This window comes from Bombus vosnesenskii, unplaced genomic scaffold, assembly GCF_011952255.1.
Source record: "Bombus vosnesenskii isolate JDL3184/JDL3185 unplaced genomic scaffold, Bvos_JDL3184-5_v1.1 scf7180000013379, whole genome shotgun sequence".
Classification (NCBI taxonomy): Eukaryota; Metazoa; Arthropoda; class Insecta; order Hymenoptera; family Apidae; genus Bombus; species Bombus vosnesenskii.
Genome location: NW_022883009.1, coordinates 1,631,136 through 1,652,418, shown reverse-complemented (window position 1 = coordinate 1,652,418; position 21,283 = coordinate 1,631,136). Strand labels below are relative to the sequence as shown.

Below are 21,283 nucleotides of genomic sequence, written 5' to 3'. Positions count from 1 at the left end.
GATGAAAAAGTCCTGTGGGTTCTTTCGAATAGAATATGAATTCTTATTATGTTATAAACATTTACATATGTTTACATAATGATCAAAATAAAAGGAACTCCTAAAACACAATACCTTTTGCTTACATTCTCTAACTTATTTTGAAAACTAGAGGCATGAGAGAAAATGTAATAAGAGCAGTTCAAAATAAATTAAGTTACTTCACATATATATATCAAACTTATTTATGAAGTATTTTACAAATATTATATATTTATAATATCATGCACATGATATTTATATTTAATGCTTAGTGTTAATTTGTATCTTTCTAATTAATTATTTAATATATAAGCATTTTTTTGCTTTAATTTACATATAATTAGTTGATCAATAACAAAAGTAAATAACAATAATCCAAATTATAATAGTGATCACCCATATTTTATATATATACTAAATTCATAATAAAATGTAAATGTATATGTAGTCATCAGTTATATTCTACTCACTAAAAACATAAGAACAGATCTACAGAACAGAACTACAGCATAAAACCAGGTACATTTGCAACATTATAGAATCACATAGCAAATACAATAAACTAAGATAAACAAATATTACTCTAAAATATAAGTCATCTAGACACAGTATTGTCGCTAATGATTTTGCAGTTGACGCGATGTAAGTCGTAGAAAAAGAATACATAGAATATAATACAAATAAATAGATATAATGCAGTTGTGTAGGACAAAAATGTATCTCTTTATTATACTGTGTTGTTGTATGATTATATTACCTATAAACACTACTGTTGTTTAAATATATGTATAGATATAATATTAAAATTTGTTATTCTTTTAAATTTATTTATATTTCTTCTAATGTTAAGTACATATCGGTAAATGAAAAAGTGAAGCAAAAGTTTAAGAAAAATTGTACATAATAATACAGTAATTTTAGATGTATTTTAAATTACAATACATGACCTGCTTGCTTTTGAATTGACTAACTTTAAGATAGTTTTCATTCTTCCATTTGATCCTATATCATATGTTTGTGGAAATGGTATTCCATCAGGTCTGTTATATATATGTTGTAAACATTGTTCCCATCTAACTGGTGACACGATTTGTTTTAATATGTATTTTTTTACATATCGTAAATTAGTGTATGGTACAGCTTTATAATTGGAATATACTATACATCTAGGTTCATTTATTTCTATCGAATTTAATATTTTAGAAACTGGCTTTAAAGCAGGTTCCATCAATGGTGTGTGAAATGCTCCTGATACAGGTAATCTAGATGTGTTAGTTAAACCAAATTGTGCTTTATGTTTCTCGATATATTCCAATGCTTCTATATTTCCTGCTATTATTTTTCTTTCTGTACATAGAAAAATAGCGGTTCTAAAAATAATTGATTATATAATTAACATCATATATGAATTATATAACATCTTTTTCTATTATTTATCAAATATTAAATATTAAGATATTACCTGCATGTTGGATTTTCAATACCCATATCCCTTATCCAATTTTCTGCTTCGATACAAGCTTTGGAAATTTGTGCTTTTGATGTACCAAATACAGATAACATTCCTTGAGGCACCATGTCTGACGCATATTGCATAGCTTTTCCTCTAGACCATGCTAATCGAATTCCATCTTCAAAAGTTATAATGCCAGAAAGAATTAAAGCAGTTATCTCTCCTACGCTATATCCTGCTGTAGCAACACAAGTTTCAAATACTTTAGGAGCCTCTGCTCGTATTTTTTCTAATGCAACCAACGATGATACTACTGTAGCAGCTTGATTAAATTCAGTTCGATTTAATTCCTTTTGTGGGCCATTCAAACAAAGCTTTAGTAAATTGTAATTAATTATTTCATTGGTTATTTCAAAAAGTTCCTTAGCAGCAGGATAATCCATATACTTTTTAATCATCCCAACTTTAATAATACCTTGGCCAGGAAATAACAAAACAGAAGTATTTTCTGGATTAACACTTGGTTTTGTTTCCTCTTTATAATTGAGCGGAATATCCTTAGGATATGGGGTTGTCATCCAATTTTTATCCATGACACCATCAAATGTTGCAGCTTTTTCAAGCAGATGCAATACTTCTCGCGTCTTATATGAACATTGTGAAGAGTCTTCGTGGAATTGATCTGTATTCGATGCTTCAGAATTATTACTTTCATCTTTCACGGAATCATTTGAAATTTGACTAACTCGAACTAACCGGGAACATTTTGGAACATAAGGAGGTATTTTCTTAAACAATATTTTTTGAAACATTCTAATCATTTCAAAAATTAATATCTATTAAATATTCACAAAATTGTATAAACTCCAAAAACAAAAACTTTTATTCAAAATTAATATTATCAGAATATATTACGATAATCTATGAAATTAGGAATACATGAAACGTAGTTATTTATTTTTAGTTGCTATTATCTTCTAGCTTAAAAACATTATATTATATCAATATAGAAGTTAAATAACCTATATGTCTTCTACTTTAAAAATATTATCTTATATCTAGAAAGTGTTTCCCAAGATCATTTCATTATATAAATATGATATTAATATAAAATTTTGATACATTATTTTTATTTATATATACACAGATCGCTATGTACGCATGTGCATCCTAAACAGATCTTGAGATCCGTTAGCAAAAACCGTTTGAATACTGAATTGTGAAAAATCAACATGGAAAACAAAAAGTTCCCATTCTGTGTATGCGTAACATGTTATGCTGCGACAGAGTAGAAAATGCTACTCATCTCCGTTTGTCTCGTAAGAACGAGAATCTTGTCTTCCATATTGATTTTCCACTTAATTTGCAGCAATTTTGCAGCAAGTATCGAGAGTCAATTTTTGAACGATTTTCCCTAGGCTTCGGTATATAAGTGTCGAGATTTGTCTTATATGTTCGTAGTCTAGTCTTATACTAGAGAGAAAATGAGGATCTCGCGTCCATTCTTCTAGTTGTTCCACGATATGCGATGTCCTATGTGACCAAATATTAAAGGTATTCCACGCTAGCATATACAAGAACTTATAAAGTTAGGGATTTGCCCTGTTTGGCTCCATCACAGACAAGAATGTATACAGCATAAACCTTGTATCTCACGAGTCTTCGTGTCCCATGTTCTGAAGCATCGATCGTGTAAAAAATCTGTGTTTCTCTCGCCCTCAGCGATTTATAACGGTGAGTGTAGGAATTATATTCGATCCAACTAATAAAGTTAGTAAAGTCACAGACAAGTGTGATAAAGTCAATAAAAGTAAAATCTGTGGTAAAATTACTCCTCTAGTTGTACGTTACATGTGATTACGCGCTTACATTAGAAACGACATATGTATTACATTGCGTTTTATAATATTTAATGATTTGACGACAGCAGTTAAATTTTCATATGACATAAGTTCAATTGTACATCAACTAAAAATGTATTAATCAACTTATATTTTCTACTAGAAAATAAGGAAAACGTTATCAATTTCTGAGACTATTTTAGTACTTTATTTAAAAATGATCTCACTAAAACGACTTTTATCTATTTATATTATCATAATAATTATTTATGTAATATAATCTATAAAAAATTGATGGTTTTATGAAGATATAATGAAAAGAAAAGACGCAAGTATATATACACTGTGAGATACCCATAAATAAATAAAAAACCACTTCGACTATTATATAAATAATGATTTTAATGAAAAATATTTCAGATAAAAGTTGAGTGGTTTCAAGGGGAACCTAACTTAACGTGATTAATTTTTGGTAAATATCTAGAAGTTTGTCCTCATCATGAATTTATGTTGTTTGGGGGCATGATTGCATGATTCTCAACAACTTTTCCCTATACATGCATGTAACCGCCCCGTTCAGCCTTAGATATTTCCGAGATATTCGTAAACACTGTGAAAATTATCGTTATTGGACATTACATTGCCGATATATGTGTACCTGTGACATAGTCGCAAGTATATCCGATACGTTCGCCGCTTGGCAATCTGTTTACCGTATAGCCATCAGCCATAGATATCTTTATCTTTGTATCATACTTCACGAATTTAAATAAACAGCTATGGAAATCCCATTTACAACTGCAGATGTAATGACACTGTAAGAAATGCCTTCAAAAAATTTACTTCAGTATATAACATAAAGGATTTGACTCTCTGTATGTTTGCATTTCCGAATAAGAATCTTACTTATCCTTTATCTGTATTAAAGTTACTAAAGAGTTAAGAAATGGAATCATAATGAAATTATATGAATTTCTGATGTATATCATGTATATAATTACGATCAGTTGATGTAGTTTCTAATTGAACGAAAAGTAATTCATAACATGCAAGCGTTACCGGTTGGATTGGAAAAGTTAACCCGAACTCAATACATTGATGATATTCATTTGTAACTGAGTTATAAAGATAGATTATTACAGACCTTCTTACAGTCTTGCATATGCACTTGTGCACGGGACTTTCATCCAAAGGATAAACGGAATACCTAAGCTCGCCCAACATTTTCTTATACATACAGTGACTCATGAAAGTATTCGATCGCGCTTTAAAGAAGAATAACATTTTTAAAACAATTTGCATATTTTTGAAAAATTACAAGGTTTAATTTATTAGATAATATGTCAAGAAAATTTTGAAAGAATTGCAGTTGTTCGGAAGAAAGTAATAAAAATCACTTTTTACAACCTTTTTATTTGGGCTTGTAATGAACATTCAAACAACACGTTTTGAAGAGTCTGTCTATTATATACATAGTTAAATGTTAAAAAATGATGAAAATCGCAGTTTTCTACGATTTTCTGTAAGAAAATGTGAAGTTCGAACGCTTGGCTGTGGAAAGAGAAAGTGTCGACATTTGAGGGTGCCACAAATTAAGTCCTGCCCCGTATAGTAAGTATGTGGGCCAGAGGACTCGACGTTTTGCAACTGCGACGTCTGGTTTTTTGAGTATTCGTTGTACAATCGTTAACGTGGACGAATCGTCAACGTCGAAGTAAAACCACACGAGCTCGGCATTTCCGAATTTACAAAAATACTATAAATGCTATAGCAGGAGTGCTATAAATATGACTGGCTTGAATTCGTTTTTAATATTTTCTTACATTTCGGCCTATACCTATAATAAATCTACATGTTCGTTCATCTTTCGATGTCTGTTGGTTGTTTCTGCATCAACCGACCTCGATAAAATTTTCTGCATGTATATAGGTGACATAACTCTTCAAAATGTGTTGTTGCAGCGCAACAGTGCGATTGTAAATCCTTCGAATCCTTAGAAGTAGTTTAAGGAAACGACAGCTATTTGTAATCAAGGACAAGCCAGTGACGCGGAACTTTTTGGCATTAGCATATTTTTTTTCATCCCTTGAATTTTGCGCGCTGTATTCCTTTATTCCCTGTGAACCGTTGGTCCGACACTCGAACGTCGCAAGCGGTCACTTCAGGGCCTGTCGCTAACCCGATGTGACCATTATGTAGGAGTTGGAGTTTCTCCTTCTTTGAAATATGCACTCACCAATTGCTTCTTCTTTCCGTTGCCTTCATCTCGAGAAAATGGGAAATCAGAAAATTGGAGTATCTAGATCCAGCAATTTGTCTGACTTCAAACATCGTTACTATCATCAGTCTGTAGTAGAACTTCACCAAGTAAGCACGCGTTTCTTGTATCAAGTATACGCTTTTCCCTAGCTTTTTCCGGACTGTCCTTAAACTTTAAAGGAACTCGATTGCATTAAGTTGCACTTCGAGACAGTCGAATAAAAGTTCGCGTGAAATATCTCTGGCACTGCAACGTGTGTTGTTTAAATAGTCCGAACGGATTTCAACACTGCAGTATTACGAGGATTAAATTAATTTCTATCTTTTTAATTTTTAAAGATTACCGGACGAAATAGAAAAATGGTCTCGATGTTTGTAAGAATCTGGATAATTTCATTGTAATCCGCAAATAACTCTGGCAAAGGCAATTTTAAATAAAAAAAATTACATTGTGATTGCACTTTAGATAAGTATAACTCAAGAGATTAGTTATTAAAGAAAAAGATATTGAGTTACATGTGAGAATAGACTTGAGACATGAAACGAAGCGATCGTCTTCTCCTTATTGTGATGACAAATTTAATATCCTTCGACGGCTACCAAACCGCTCTCCGTTCTTGCCTATTTGTACTTCTAGCAACAGCTCATAGATGGCGAACGGCATTTGACTGCCGTAGTAAGCGTACATGTTACAACGTTGCCATTCACAGAGCGCGGGTTCCAAATTAAGTAGATAACCCTGTATATCACTTCTTGCGTAATCGCGTAACTACGTGTAACGTACAACCCGAAGGGTATTTTTACCACAGACTTTTACTCCTATTAACTTTACCACATCTGTATGTGTACTACATCGTTTGTGACTTTACCAACCTTATTAGTTGGATTGAGTATAATTCCTGGACTCACCGCTATAAATCGCAGAGGGCGTAAGAGATACTCTATTTTCCTTCACGATCGATATTCCAGATGTAAGATCTATTCTGTGTATTGGTTTGTGGTATTACAAACAATAGTTGTGAAAAGTATCTGGAAATTATCATCTGTCGATAACACTAATTACAATATGTATAAGCATTACGTCTTTAGATGAGATATACAGATGTCGCTGTTGGTCTCCGAAAGAGTTCAAATATATCTCTATAATATGTTTTGGTAACATATACCCATATCTAAATCGCATAATTCACTAAGGAATAGAAAAGAACCAAAGAAATAAAGGAAAAGCAATAAGAATCTATCACTGTTACGTAGAAAATATTAACGAAAGTGACGAGTAATATAGTCGAGTCAAGACCGTCGTGGTAGCAGGGATTCGGCAGAGGAAATTGACGCGAGTCGCGCAGGTGCATTGAACTTCCCCGGTTAAGCATAGAATAAGGCGATTTCCATGGGACGCGCGCGCGCCAATCTTGGAGGTGGTCCGGAAAATTGCGCGAATCATGAACGAGTTAATCGTGTTAGCCGCAATTTCAGCGCGCTTATCGTCCGTCGGTTAGGTATTGCTCGTGTAAATACAAGTTTAATCGAGATCATCGTCGAGTAATCAATTTAATCGAGATGTGCCTCGATCACGGAGATGGAAAAATCAATAATACGCGAAGACGGACGCGCGAGCGCACATCGAAGGTATACACGCAGTCGTGTAGCGCGACCGCTTTTAAATAATCGGAAACACTGATAAGCATGTTTTCGAAGACAATTTCAGCTAATCGCATGCGTTCAGTGAATATCGTTTAATTTATCGAGCTCACAATTATTCATTGTATCGTATTATAAGTAACACGGTAAATATTGGTACTACAGCAGGTTGCAGTTGCAAGGATAACTGCAAAATAGAGGATACTAATTTCCAATTGATTGCTGGAGCGATTGAGATAATTTCTGTATTTAAATAGCATGGTCTTGTTAGACGAATAAATTTGTGATACCCTAATAATCAATTATTAAAACAATTTTCATTGACTCATTAATTTTAGAATATTAACAAACAGATATAATCTTCGGGTGTCAATATTTATGAAAGATGTGCTTCAAGGCGCTGCTATGTAAATATAAATACAGGCTGTATGAATTTGTCGTTGTAAATGTTAAAGGCAGAGATAAAAAATTATAGTTATTGCCATAATAACTTAACGTTAATTGCAAGTACATAAAATTGTTATACTTATTGCACAGCTGAATTACAACTTTTCGGAAACGATGACGAACCGCGGAGTACAATCAAATTCTATTTAGAAAAAAGGGATAAAGATCTCCGTACGGTTATGACCGAAAAATTTCTTATAATTATCGTAGTGATCCCCCGCAACTATAGAAAGCGCATAGTATGCGATGTACAATAATAACTCATCTATCGATTGATCTGTACTCGTGAGAAACCGCATGGTTTCTCATGCCTGGAGTCGTTGAGCAGTTGGCCATGGTGAATGTAAACAGAAGTGAACTTGGCAGTGTCGATAATATTCCCCAGTGAGGGTCGTCGAGGTTGAAACGACGGAGAAAGTGCAGTCGCGGTCGAGAAGAACGAAAAGAGAGCAGAATAAGGACGGACCGCGAGAGAAAATGGAAGGAAAATGGTAAAATCTGGCGGGAAAAAAGAAACTGAAGACGAAGGGAGAGAATAATGTCTGAACTAACGTGTAACACGGAAGAGAGAGAGAGAGAGAGAGAGAGAGAGAGAGAGGATGTGGGAGAAAAAAAGAAAACCTCCGAGACAGCTATCATGAACACTTAGAGTTCTGGCAGATTTATGAGCACGAGACTGCTCTCTCCATCCCTACGTTCACGAGTCAGTCTGCCCGTTCGTCGGATAAATCCTGTCGGTCACTCATCCTCGCTGCTCTCTTTATCCATTTTTCTAGACAGCAGCGAATCCTCTTGCGTGACCGTGCTCGCCGCTTTCATTGGGAACGAATGGCGAATGCGGCAAGGAACCGCGAAGAAACGAGTTTGATCATTTAAAAGGAACTCTATCAGCGTTCAACCATACTACTTATTAATAATATTTCTTATAAGGGCCATTTGCCTCGCTGTTGATAAGCTTATTGAAGTTTGATTTATAATTAAGAGCGTTGTGACTGTTTCGCGGCCAACGATCGTTCGACATGCGATAATTTCATGACCACCAATTTAGTCAATTAAATTAACCGTCGCTTCGATAGTCATCGGCCACCATTTAAAGTAGTCTGCTTTGCGTGAATAATCATATTTGCAGCGAGTAGAATAGTTGAATCTACCAGATACGATCGATGGCGATTAAACATAGATAAAATTGATAAAAACTTCCAATCCGTAGAATATTTTTTGCCAATGGGACTGAATTTGTTATGTTTCGATGTTATCTCTGAGGTTGATGTACATTTGGTCAGCGTGACAACGTATGAGGAGTATTGGTTTGGTAAGATGGTTTTGTAGAATTATCGCGAAGTTATCGAAGTGCTTTGGATAGAATGTTCCATTCAAGATTTAACGATCCTCGCGTATGATCTTCGAATTTTTTAGCCTCGACCTCACTCTTTCCTTTTAACGAGCAAAAAGATTTTTATTGTTTTAAGAAAAACTGTAGCATATACCGAGACAGAGAGATCATGCGTACCGAGAACTATTCTTTCGTACTTTCCATAAACTCTAAACCGAAGAAATTTGTTAATAGAGGAAACAGTATTATTAGGTCTAAAGAATAATCATCGTGGTGGTCGCATAGCCACCCATAAGCGTTCACGTCATTTTTTCACGGCTTTTCGTTTCGCTACACGGGATGATGATTTAATGAGGCATAGACTGCGAGAAAGTGACTTGAGGAGGCAGCTGAGAGATAAGGTACAGCGAAACAAGTGCGATAAGCCGAAACGAGATAGCGTCGTCGCAGCCAGCCGACGATATCTCAAAGTCAATGTCCTATGAAGGACTGCTGCTACGTTCCGATCCGACAAACCACCGTATATATACTACATACTCTTCTCTGATTACAGGCATTACGGCCACGTGTGTCGCTGCCCGTCGCTGCCCGTCGCTGCCCGTCGCTGCCCGTCGCTGCCCGTCGCTGCCAGTCGCTGCATTCTCCTTTCTCCTTCCTCCTTCCTCCCGTTCCGACGCATGTTTCTCCGTCTCTGCCTCGTGGAGATATCGATGCCGAAAGCACGATTTCTTATTCGCGCTGATCTGTCTCTATTTTGTATACTTGCCGAATCTCTTGCCCCAACGCGCTTGTTTAGGACCATGGAATCTGCCTTTTTGTTACTTTGGCCTGTTAAAGGGGATTGATTTGCGGATTCTTGGTTGATTCATGTTTCTTAGACAAATATGCAGATGTCGTCATAAAATACTTTCATTCCGCAAACGTGGCTTTCGACAAATTTTACGCGGTGCTTACATTAATACGAAACTCGCTATGATAAAAAACAAAACGTCGTATCTAGAATCACGATAAGAACAACGAAACCTGACGCTGACCTTAAACTTCAGGCGGCGCAGCGAATGGAACTTGGAAAGAGGATCATCGCGATTATTTTATTCTTTGTATTTTCATTGATTCGTTAGATAATATGTCAAGCCAGTCGTATAATATCAAGAGATTTCAGAATAAAATTATATGAAAATTCACGTTTCGCAACAAGAATATGTAATATTTATCAACTATTTCCACAGACACTGTTGTCTTCACAAAACAATCACTTTTACGTAAAGGATTAATTATCTTTATCTCAGATATTTGATCTATAGATATACGTATAAAAGATATACATATTCGTTCTAATGACAAACTTTCAAGTACTCGAGCGATGCACGATAAGTCTCCGATATTTCGTTTCTTTCTACTTGCAGACTTTCACACATGATATAATTGACACAAACAGCGTTGAAAATATAAACTTCAAACGTCATTCTTAAACGTCGCTTCTTGCTTTTTCATATAATAACTAATAACGTAGTTACTAGAAAATAAAATATGTATATGGGTGGTGGATTGTACAAAAGTGCGTAGTATTATTCGACAGTGATATAGTCCGTACACTTTTTCATTTAATTTATGTATTATGTAACAAGCTTTAGATATGGAAGACGACATGCTAATATTGCTATATACTTTGTAGCTACTGCTAGACAAATGAATAGCTATATAATATATGTAATTTTATCGGTATTTTTTTAAAAACTATCTCTACACGGGACTGACATTTCAATAAAAGTCACACGTAATCGACTGTATTTCAACTCTTTACCTGAAAAAGACAAATTGTTGCTCACGCCATTTATCAGAAAGAATTGGTTAAAAGACAATTAGTTCTCTCAAGAATTATTTACAAAATTTGAACATCCAACAGCATACATCAATATTAATTTGTAGTTATTGAGATTATAAACGAACTGACTACCATTTTTCGTAATTGTCAGTTAAACTTAAGCGTGAAAACAAAAATAATTCAATTTTAAAGAAAAGTAACATTTATTAATCGTAAACGAACTAGCTATGAATGCTAAATGCTGAAAAATACTAAATAAAATATAAAATCAACTACGATTCCTGACAACTGTCGGCTAAACATGAGAACAAAGATCATTGCGTGTTTGAAACTAACGAATATTTATTCCTTGTATAAACAAACTAGTGATCAACCTCACGTTCTTTATTGTAAACTTTTTTGTTGCAAAAATGTTCAAGCGAATTATTATTCAATTCTGAAGGGGAGAGCCCAATGCCAACGTTATATTTACGTTACATCAAATAAAATTTAATAAAAGTAACAGAATTGGGATAGAATACGAACCAGGGGACTAAATATCAGACTTCCTGCGACAGATGATTGTCAACGAATCCACAATTTTAGCTAACCAAAAATGGCCACCTGTAATAGTAATAAAAAAGAGAGGGATATAAAGATAGGGTACATGGGTCATATGTTACCGTGTAAGTGAAAGCGACATAGGGGACCCTTCTGTCCTTGTCTAATCAGCCATGCATACTGACGCCGCTCGTTGATCGGCGTTACAATTCCATATTTACTGTACGGATGTGCATGCGTTATTAGACAAGGATAGAAGGGGCCTCTATTCGCTAACGTTCGCTTTCGATTCTTATATCGCTTTTTCAGCTCGCTCACGCACTCTATCGTTAGATCTCTGTAATTGCAAAACGTAAGAGGTGCATTAACTTCGCTTGATTATTTTTTACTTAATTCGCGTGATTTCTTTTTTAATACCATAGATATCGTTGTTTTTTTTCTTTTTTTGGAAATAATTTCACGGACAGGGGACTGAAATGTAAAAGTGGTGACAAAGATTGTAAATGTTCTTCGTCGATAGAATGAAGTCGATTAAAGTAAAAATAAATGTGAATGATAAATATGACTATTGTATAATATATTTTTTTAGTTTTTTTTTTTTTTATCTGAATTTAATAGATTTTAATACGTAGAATCCAAAAATGCAATTGTTCAGTTTAGGAATCTAGCGGTTCAAGGATTATGCGTGTGTAAAACTGAGCATTTTTATCGTATTTTACAGGTTAGTATGACGCCATATTGCTTCTATTCGTAATTCGACTGATCCGCACAGATGAGCATTGAACTACTATCTTCGCTGAATATTCATTTATATAAGCGTAACCGGCAACCTTTAGCCAAAACTAATTCAGTACTCATGATTCAAAATCCCGTCGTAAAATGGCCGACATCCACGTGCATTCGTTAGAGCCAGTGACTCTACTCATTGAACGAATCGTGAATAAAAACCAACAGGGTGTCAAAGTCGAAGCTGTCAACGCTGAAATCGCTTAACTTTACATACTTGTCATTTTTGAACTACGGGATTCCTAAAGTTTTAAAACTTACATTTTTCGATTCTACGCATAGAAAACCATTAAATAGAAATTAGGAAAGGTCACAATTTTGTGTCCGTTAAACCGAAGTTCAGCCTATACGTAAAAAGGAAAAATTAGCGAATACTTTCAAATTTACGCACTGAACACGAGAATGGTAGATTAAATTTTGTAGTTGTAACATGCCAGGACACTGAGAATTTCATGTAAAAATGGTAATTTTTGGATATAGATAAATTAAATTGATAATTCTTCATAATTTGTCCATGAAGTTACAGTTATTATCTAGCTCTGATATGTAAATATAATACGATTTAATGTTTTTAAAGTGTTAAAAAGTGAGAGATTGGAAGAGAGAGAAAGAAATGCCCACTTCTGTGGAATCTCCATATACGTATGTGTATAAAACAATAATAACCAATAAATTTTATGATTGTTTTATCAACGTTTACACTTTTTTAAAACATTCTTTTTCTAATTGACTAGACAGAGGAAGGGAGAGAGAGAGAGAGAGAGGGGGGGGGGAAGAGTACCATATTTTCATAGATTTCGGAGAACTTTTACAATTAATAAAATTTGTTCTTGTAACTTGTGATAAATTGTTTGTCTTGTTAGTAACAGTTATATCATTATAAAGCGAAGAGTTTATTTTTCATTACACTGTATCTAATGAAATGTAATCTTTGAAAACAAGTTTTAGCTAAATACGTATATCTCGATGGACTAATTACACAATCGTCAGTCGATGGCAATGTTCTTAGTAATTCGCAGCATTATAAAACAAACACAGCCGTTAAATATCAAGAATATACTTACAGAGATAAAACCGTTTTGGCCTAAAAATATGTCTCTATACGGATTAGGTAATGTCAACTCTTTTTCTTCGAATACTCAAAGTTCTACATGCGATAACGATGAAAACGCCAGTGTAAATTTACATGTTTGCGAGTTTTATAAAATTTATGAATCAAGTTCAGTCACCTTCGCAATTTTTTTCAACTCACGACCAGACTCACAAGTGCTTGAAATAAGTTTTACGAAAATGTTGTTTTATAAGATTTGTACGATACATATGGTATTTAATAGGTAATTCTAAGAAATTACATTCATCTTTTCAGTTTAATAAATCTAGGTAATCGTAAAACTTGGCGTAACTAAATTTCTTATTGAAAAGGTTTTTCCTTAAGTTTATAATTATATATCGTAACATTTTATAGTATGTTCTCTAGAAATCTATTATATATTATTAGCATAACTACTAAATAATAATTACAATACGTTTTAACGATAAAATTAGTTAACAAATGTAATTAGCAATAATTTTTACAAATTACTATAGTGATTTTCTTAGGAATAAAACAGATTAATTTACGTACACATGATTGCTATCACACGTAACAATCAGATATTGGATACGTATTAATTAGAAATCAATCCAGCGATCAATAAAGAAATTCTTATCATCAAACTACACCTACCTACAACTTCCGTCTACGATATTGCTCGATAGGAAAAACAGCCACTTGAAGTACATTGCGTCATGCGATCTGTGAATCTCTCTCGACGGAAGAATTTCGAAAAAGGTTTTCGAGAATTTAGGCTAGGACGATCGAAAGTTTGAACAGATAATTTATCATTCTGCAGTTTCTCTGCTGCTGCGATGAGCATGCATGGTGTCGATGATATTTGGTCGATCGAATAAACAGCGAGGCCGTTGACTCTTCATCGGCCATACTTCTCTCCGATCTAATCTTCAATCTCCGATCGAAACAGCACAATCTATCCAGCCATCATAGGAAACTTACGGGCCGGCTACAATCTACAATGTCACGAGCAAAGGTCTATCGAGCGAGTTCCAACCGTCGATAACGGCAACTAACAACAGGCTAATCTATCAAGGACGCTCGACAGTGAAAATTTGGCCTTGAAAAGGCAATACCGTTCACTGGAACCCTGACGGGTTTATTATATCCATAATGGAGTATCGTTGACGGAATACGTGTACTACTTACGTCCATTCTTGTAGTACTAGACGCTAAGACTGTAAACGCTGTTTGTGAATATTTAAAAATATTAGAAATGGAACCATTAAATTTCAATTACTGTCTTTTTAAAAGGTAATGTTTAAAAATCTCATTAGGAATTACAGAAGAACTAGCTATTGCGAAGCGATAAAGCATCGATCAAGAGGTTTAAAAGTATGGAAATCATTTTTCGAGAGTTTCCATTCTTTTGTTTTAATTGGCATTTAGTAGAGCCGCTTTGATGGATTTTTAATGGAATTTGATAAACCTAACAAAGATACGAACAAAGGTATGTATTTATGGATTTAGTTTGAACTATAAGAAGATCGAAGTTTCTATAATATCGTATTAAGTGACATTATCGATGGTCAAAATTATTGGACTGTAATCGAGTAAAAGTTGATTACGTTGATTCCTAAGCTAAAATTATAAGATAAGATTTAGGGGAATCATTAGATTATTTGGGATGATTACTAGTTGACGTATTATATCGATCAGTTTTAATAGTTCGACGCACTAAGCTAATTCTTCTTCTAGAAAATGTATCATGTTTCAATAAACAAAATTTTAGACATCCGAATAAAATGATTCAAAATATCTCCGCATTATAAAGAAATACGCGAAAACAACTGCGATGAACAACTTTATCTTTTCCAGAGAAAGATGTTCAAATTTATCATCACGATTTTTTATATCATTTAAGCTACGAAGCCAGACTACACGATGAAGGCTGCCATGAAAGCGCACGTTTTACAAATCAAACTGGCGGAGCATTGACAAGCGTGACACCTATTTTACGAGCGCGGAGACAAGTGCGAGATGCCACCCCTTCATTTTCACGCACACCGAATCTGACCCTGGATCGTATCCCATTACCGCCGGAATCGGTCATCACTGACCCTCCTCCTTCTTCGATCGTACTCTTTCTCTTTTCTTCACCTTGTCGCTCTATCTCTCTCTCTCTCTCTCTTGCAGGCCGTTCGGCCGCAATACGCGTCGATCTCCTCGAAGCGGTTTGAGAGTGGAGGGAGCAGAGAGTTCGGGTTAGAAACGGAATCAGGAAGAGAGAGCGTTGCACCGCTCGAGAGGGTACACTGTACTAGTGAACCCGGTATGTGGTTGTCGCGAGTGGAGGTGCGCGTCCCCACCCCTAATTAGGGAGTACAGGGGAAGCAGAAGAGAAGCAGAAGAGAAGTAGACGAGAAGCAGAAGAGAAGCAGAGAGAAAGAGAATACGAAGACAGGGGTGCTTCGGCGTCGAGAATGAGATGGGGATAACGAGGCGAAGGAAGGAGAACGAGGAAGGAACGAGGAGAAAGCAACACAAGAGTAACGGAGCTTCTACCCCTTCGCCCCACTCCCGCGTCTCCCCACCAATATACTCATTCACCACAGGCGGGGTATAAAACGGTGTTCCCCACCATCGCATCGATTCTCCTTCCTTCTGCTTGTGCGCTGTCGCCCCTCTAACCCTTTTAAAATTCATCCCTCCGTGCCGTGAAAACGCGTCGGCGAAACGTCGTCGTTACGCTTCCAACTGACGTCGTTTTCTACATACGTCGACGTGCTGACTTGAATGTACGACGTACGACAACTGTGCAACGGTGGGGCAATCGGTAAGTGGAGGGGATCGAGTAGACAGGGTGGGGCAACGGTTGAATGGTGGGGGAACGCGAGTGTACGCCGAGTGGGGTGAAGAAGCACGGGTGGTGGGAAGTAAACGCAAGCAGAGGAGAGCTCGACGACGGCAAGGAGAGGTCATTGACCCTAGCGGCAGGCTGCCGGCTGCTAGAGAGCTACGTCGCTCGCGCGCTGCCCTGGCCTCTCCTCGTCTGTTCCGCGTTTGTTCGTAACCTCGTGTGTGCTGTGCGCGCGTGACAGAGAGAGAAAGAGACCCGTACACTTCTGCCGTCTCTCTCTGCGGTCTCCTCTGTCTCTATCTATTACACACGTGTCTCTCTGCTTCGCTCCCTTGATCCGTCGTTCACACTGGCATATTCTGTCTCTTTCTTTTTCCAACTTGTCTCTCTCGCCACTCCGACCCGTCGTGTCCCTATACCGTGTACCTTCTCTCGCCTCTGTTCGTCGCCGCGATTCCGGCAGGGCGCAAGCAACGCGAGAAACAGAGAGAGAGTGTGCGCGCGTTTCCCTACGACGACGTTGCGTTACGAGCGAGAGATCGCGCCGACTGCGCGAAGAGAGCGCGTGTTCCGCGTTACACATGGCCGCTCCATACCTACTCTCTCTACCTACTCTGTTTTCTTCTTTCGTGCGTGTACCCCCGGTGAACAGCAGAGAGCACACGGTCTGTCGCACGCTCCTCGCGTCGTGGCTTGATTTCCTGTGCCGCGAGAGAACGACTTATCGCGCGTCGTACGCCGCACGTTTTCGGCACCCGCGTTTCGTCCGATCGGTTTTCGTCCCCCGTTTGCTCGCGAAGAATTCTCTCCCTCGTTAGTGCCATACCACCCGTCCCCGTTATCGTCTCGCTTACTCGCTCCTTCTTCTTTCTTCTTCCCTCTTTGTCCCTCCGAGTCCTTGTTTCCATCTCTGTCATCCACTCGCCGCTTCTCTCTCTCCGCGTGTCTTTTTCCCCGGCTTTTCTGACCGCGCGCGTTCGTTCCCTTCTCCACGAGGGAGGAGAGACGTCTGTCGCGCTTCGAGGCTACACGCGTGCACGCGCGGAGAGTCGGCTTATCGCGGACGAGCGTACCCAACGCTTTCTACGGAGTTCTCTCTGCATCCTCCTATTGCGTGCTCGACTAGAGCAGCGCCTCGGCGACTGACGGCGACTGAAAATGGTGTGTCCACGTACGGGGACAGTATTCGCGGTGTTGTCGATATATTTTGGTGTCGGTGTCTCGTGTCTCGCGTCTTTCGTTTCGTCTCTGATGATCGTGTCTCGAGAGTAAATGATCGGCTAAAATCGTGAACGTGCATTTACCACGGGAATAGTCATTGTATCCCATACGTGAACATTGTTGGGTTAAGTCGATTTCCACCTCGTAACATTTCGATGTGACAGCCGGCAAGGATTACTCGATACTGAAGAAGAACAAACAGAAACAGAAGAAGAAGGAGAAGAAGAGGAAGGAGAAGGTGGCGGAGAAAGAAAAAGAACGGAAAGGAACAGAAAGAGTAGGAGGTGGAGAAGGAGGAAGAGAGCCGCGAGTGCGACGACCGAGCCACAATAGTGTGCGTCGTTTGTTGTTTCGTTGGCCAGTTTTCGGTTTGCAGTTTGCGTTTTCGTGAATCCACGCAATTTAAGCTCGTCAGCGTGTCAGCTCGAGAGAGAAGCGGCAAATCGGAGCACGAGTCACAGGAAGGGATATACATGCGGTGAACCCTTCGAGTGGATACAATCACAGTAGAGAGTTATATATTAGCGCGAGTGTATGAGTATCGTCAGTGTAGTGCTAGTTTTTTTCTGCTACTTGTTTTCCTATAGTCCCTCGATGTAATAATACGCACGTATTCTTAAAAATAGTCTACTTCTCTGGCCGTCGTTGCGGAAGTCGCGGGTGGAGGGCCAGACCGAGAGGAACAGTGGAGAGGAACCCAGTGAATCACCTGTGGTGATATGCAGTAAACGGGAGAGGGGAAAACACGGAGAGACGATATATATTGATTATATATATATATATATATATATATACACACACACATTCATTATACATATATATATATATACACACACACACACATATATATATATATATATGTGCGTGTGCGTGTGTGTGTGTGTGTGTATACGTATAAAGCCTATATAGAGAACGCGCGAGGGACGAACGAGAAAATACATGCGTTTCGGATCGAGATGAAAGTAGAGAATAGACCGAAAGAAAAGATAAAGGAACAGGAAGAGAAATCTGTCACGTCGTGATCAGCCGGAGAGCGAGAGAGACTCCCGGATATATTCATCATGCATATACACGCATACACACGCATTACGTATAAATAGATGCATATATACGTATGACGTTCGTCGCGATACGCATCCGTCGACGTGTTATTCAGTTCCGATCTTCATCTTCCTCGTCTCGTTCATTTTTATTTGTTTTATTTTTCGTTCCTCCATTCTTCTTCGTTGAATTCCGAATTTCTATTCATCATTTGACATCGATCTCGATTCGTTTATCCCAGTGTCGATACATCGATCTCGCGCCACACACCTCGGACTCAAAGTACCCATAGTCAATCGGTAGATGAATACTCGATGACAAACGCAATTTCTCGCGAGATAGTCTATTGCTTCGTTGCTCATCGCGAATTTTTCGCGATATTTCATCCTCGATTCATCCCTTATTGAGAGCGTTACTCTCACTCTCTTTTTGCCTCTCTTTCTCTCTCTCTTTCTCTCTCTCTCTCTCTCTCTCTCTCTTTCTCTCTCGCAAGCGAGCGAGCGAGCGCGTTTCGGTCCACCACAACAACGCACGCTTCTTCGCCTCATCCGCTTCTTTCCAACAATAAGCCGATCTTTATTCCCTCATCAACGGTACACGTGTTTCATCCACTGCACGTGCGCGACCGTGCGCATTCGTTGTGTTGTTTCGAATAGCTCCTTATTCTTTCTCTCTCTTTCTTCGTTCTTTCTGCACACTTCTTCGCTTCTCTTGCCCGTGTTTCACCCTCTCTGCTCGAACAACTTACACTCTTTCGCTTCTTCTCCTCTCTTTCATTCTTGATCCAGTGACGTCGATTCGTCCCAGAAGATCATCGTTGCGAACCTCCTGTCTTGCCTTCGTCTCTCGTCGGCCTCGCAGTACCGGAACCTCCTGGGATCCCTACGAGATTTAAGTATCTCTAAGAACGATCGATTCCATGACGGCAGAAAGTTTTGGTTTAACCTTCGTTTAATTTTTGTTTCGTGGTATTCGAGTTGCAAACGCCTACCGTTTCCTCTTTTATACGCTTTGGGAACACATGTGGTGCGTGTTCGCGTCTGGAACGCACGTTCGAAATTCATAAGTGACACATCGAAGGAATCTCGTATTCGAGTTTCTAGCACCTTCGATCGAAAGAACGGGGAAAACACTCGTAACCGCCGTTGTTTTTCGATTCGTGCGCCGAACGCGATTTCTTTTTAGAAATCTGCCTGCCACCGCCAAACGAAACGCGAAATAGTCCATAACGTGGGATTGTCGTCTTTAAGACTGGATTGGCGAAGATCTATCGAATCGTGATTGATAACCAGATCGAGCACTTTTATCGGGTAACGCGTGAACGATCAACGGATTAGATGCTCGGTATGTAACTGGTTCTTACTGAATTTTCCTCTGGCTGATTGACGAATGTGCCTAACGACAGTTTTAGATAGCTGCCGGACGTCTGTTTAGCTGTCTGACGCTGGCTATACCAAGTTGCTCAGATTCTTCGGGCTTCCTCAGTGGGGATTTATCGATTTCCACGACGAAAATAAAGTGGACTGTCTTTCGTAGTCGAACCGTGGTGAACCATTTCTTAAAATTTTATAGAAAGATATTAGCAACTTTGAAATTATAGAATACCTCACCTAAAAGCCGTGGTACCTAATCGACGAATTGTTTGATAATCGTTTCCTGACCATTTTGACGAAATTCGACAAATCTTATCGGCTTAGATGGTCGTGTGTTTCAGAATTAAATTCTTCTGATCTAAATCGATTCTCTTCTCTTTCATGACGATCGGATATCGACCAAAGGTTCGACTCGAGTGGCTCGATCCAGAAAAACCCGAAGAACTTCCAAACGTACCGCTGGCGCTAAATATAAGCCACGGCGTTTCGTTATTTTAAGAAACATCATCGGGTCGTTCGCGGTGTATCAGGCAATTCTCTTCCCGTTTCAAAGGCGACGCGTTCGGGTGGAATCGCTGGATTAGAATAGCAGGTCGGACTAATAACTGTTTCTTCTTCTTCTTCTTTCCTTTCTCTTGATCTTGTTTCCGCGCGTCGATTTTCGCGTTCATGATCTTTTTTGATTCTGTAACACTTTGCGAACGGTGCCGCATATGCACGCGAAAGGACGCAGTACGCGTGCGTAATATTCGACACGCGCGTCACGACACAACGCAGCCCGTTTCTGACCGAGACGCGGTTATAAATAAAACGCGCGTCGTGACCGCGGCACCGCATTACGCTCGGGCCTCTTTCGTGTCGGTATAACAACGTGTCAATGAAAATAGAGACAGCCTGTCTACCTCCGTGTGGAAATCGAGCTCGTTGCACGAATACGTACACCCCTTTCACATCGACGCGCCGTGACGTCGAAAAACATGTTTAGCGCATGATAGTGTCTAGAGTTTTGGTTCATAGGGAAATAAAGGAAATTAAACGGGACATGTTGGTTCTAGGTTAATTGACTATTTGGCAACCGATTTAGGATTATTATTATGTAATTGAAACTACAGGTTTTTGATAATAAAATTTTGATAATTTAAATTGATTTGATAAAAGGTAGAAGTGATAGAGCTACTGAAACAAGTTAATGTTTTATTCTAGTTAATGATGAATTATATATATCATTATGACTTTGATTATCTGGATTGGATTTGAAACTTGAATTGGTTAACATTTTCAATATTTAAACAAACTATCAGAAAGTAATCATTGGTTTGATAATTAATTCAATATTTTCTTTCAGTACTCTTATCATGATTCGCTGCAAACGTATTTTTAAACGTTCAAATTTCACTTGAAATTTTGGGCCCGTAATAATGTAATGTAAAGTTTCAAAAGTCCATCGACGATCGAATATCCAACGTCAATTCTTTTCCTATTGTCCAACGAAACATACGGTTTGTAATTGCGCTAATCAGATCGATCGCTCGGTAATCGCGTTAAGTGCGACATCGTAAGCGCTTTAATTATTGGAATTTCCTAGCGTGTG

At 38.0% G+C, this 21,283-nt stretch overlaps 1 protein-coding gene and 1 long non-coding RNA gene across 4 annotated transcripts; one reads left to right on the top strand and one right to left on the bottom strand.

Moving 5' to 3' along the window:
• Positions 1–725: 725 nt before the first annotated feature.
• LOC117237539 (probable malonyl-CoA-acyl carrier protein transacylase, mitochondrial) lies at positions 726–3,017 on the bottom strand. Of its 3 annotated transcripts, none has more exons than XM_033501601.1 (3): positions 2,972–3,017; positions 1,484–2,156; positions 726–1,391 (listed from the first exon to the last, which is right to left on the bottom strand). In XM_033501601.1, the coding sequence occupies exons 2-3, from the start codon at positions 2,065–2,067 to the stop codon at positions 950–952; spliced, it is 1,026 nt and encodes a 341-aa protein (XP_033357492.1). In that variant the 5' UTR covers positions 2,068–2,156; positions 2,972–3,017; the 3' UTR covers positions 726–949. The 3 variants fall into 3 exon arrangements, with proteins under 3 accessions (XP_033357492.1, XP_033357491.1, XP_033357490.1); XM_033501600.1 differs by lacking the exon at positions 2,972–3,017 and adding an exon at positions 2,231–2,800; XM_033501599.1 differs by lacking the exon at positions 2,972–3,017 and having other exon boundaries at positions 1,484–2,801.
• Positions 3,018–3,727: 710 nt separating this feature from the next.
• On the top strand, positions 3,728–10,785 carry LOC117237540. Its single transcript, XR_004494025.1, has 2 exons — positions 3,728–3,787; positions 9,549–10,785. It is a non-coding gene; the product is annotated as an uncharacterized LOC117237540 (long non-coding RNA).
• Positions 10,786–21,283: the final 10,498 nt, after the last annotated feature.

Bases quoted from the DNA above. Each gene is read 5' to 3' on its own strand.
- LOC117237539 (XM_033501599.1), bottom strand. From the start codon at position 2,295: ATGATTAGAATGTTTCAAAAAATATTGTTTAAGAAAATACCTCCTTAT. The intron at 1,392-1,483 runs GTAATATCTTAA...AATTATTTTTAG, and splicing joins ATTGAAAATCCAACATGCAG to AACCGCTATTTTTCTATGTA.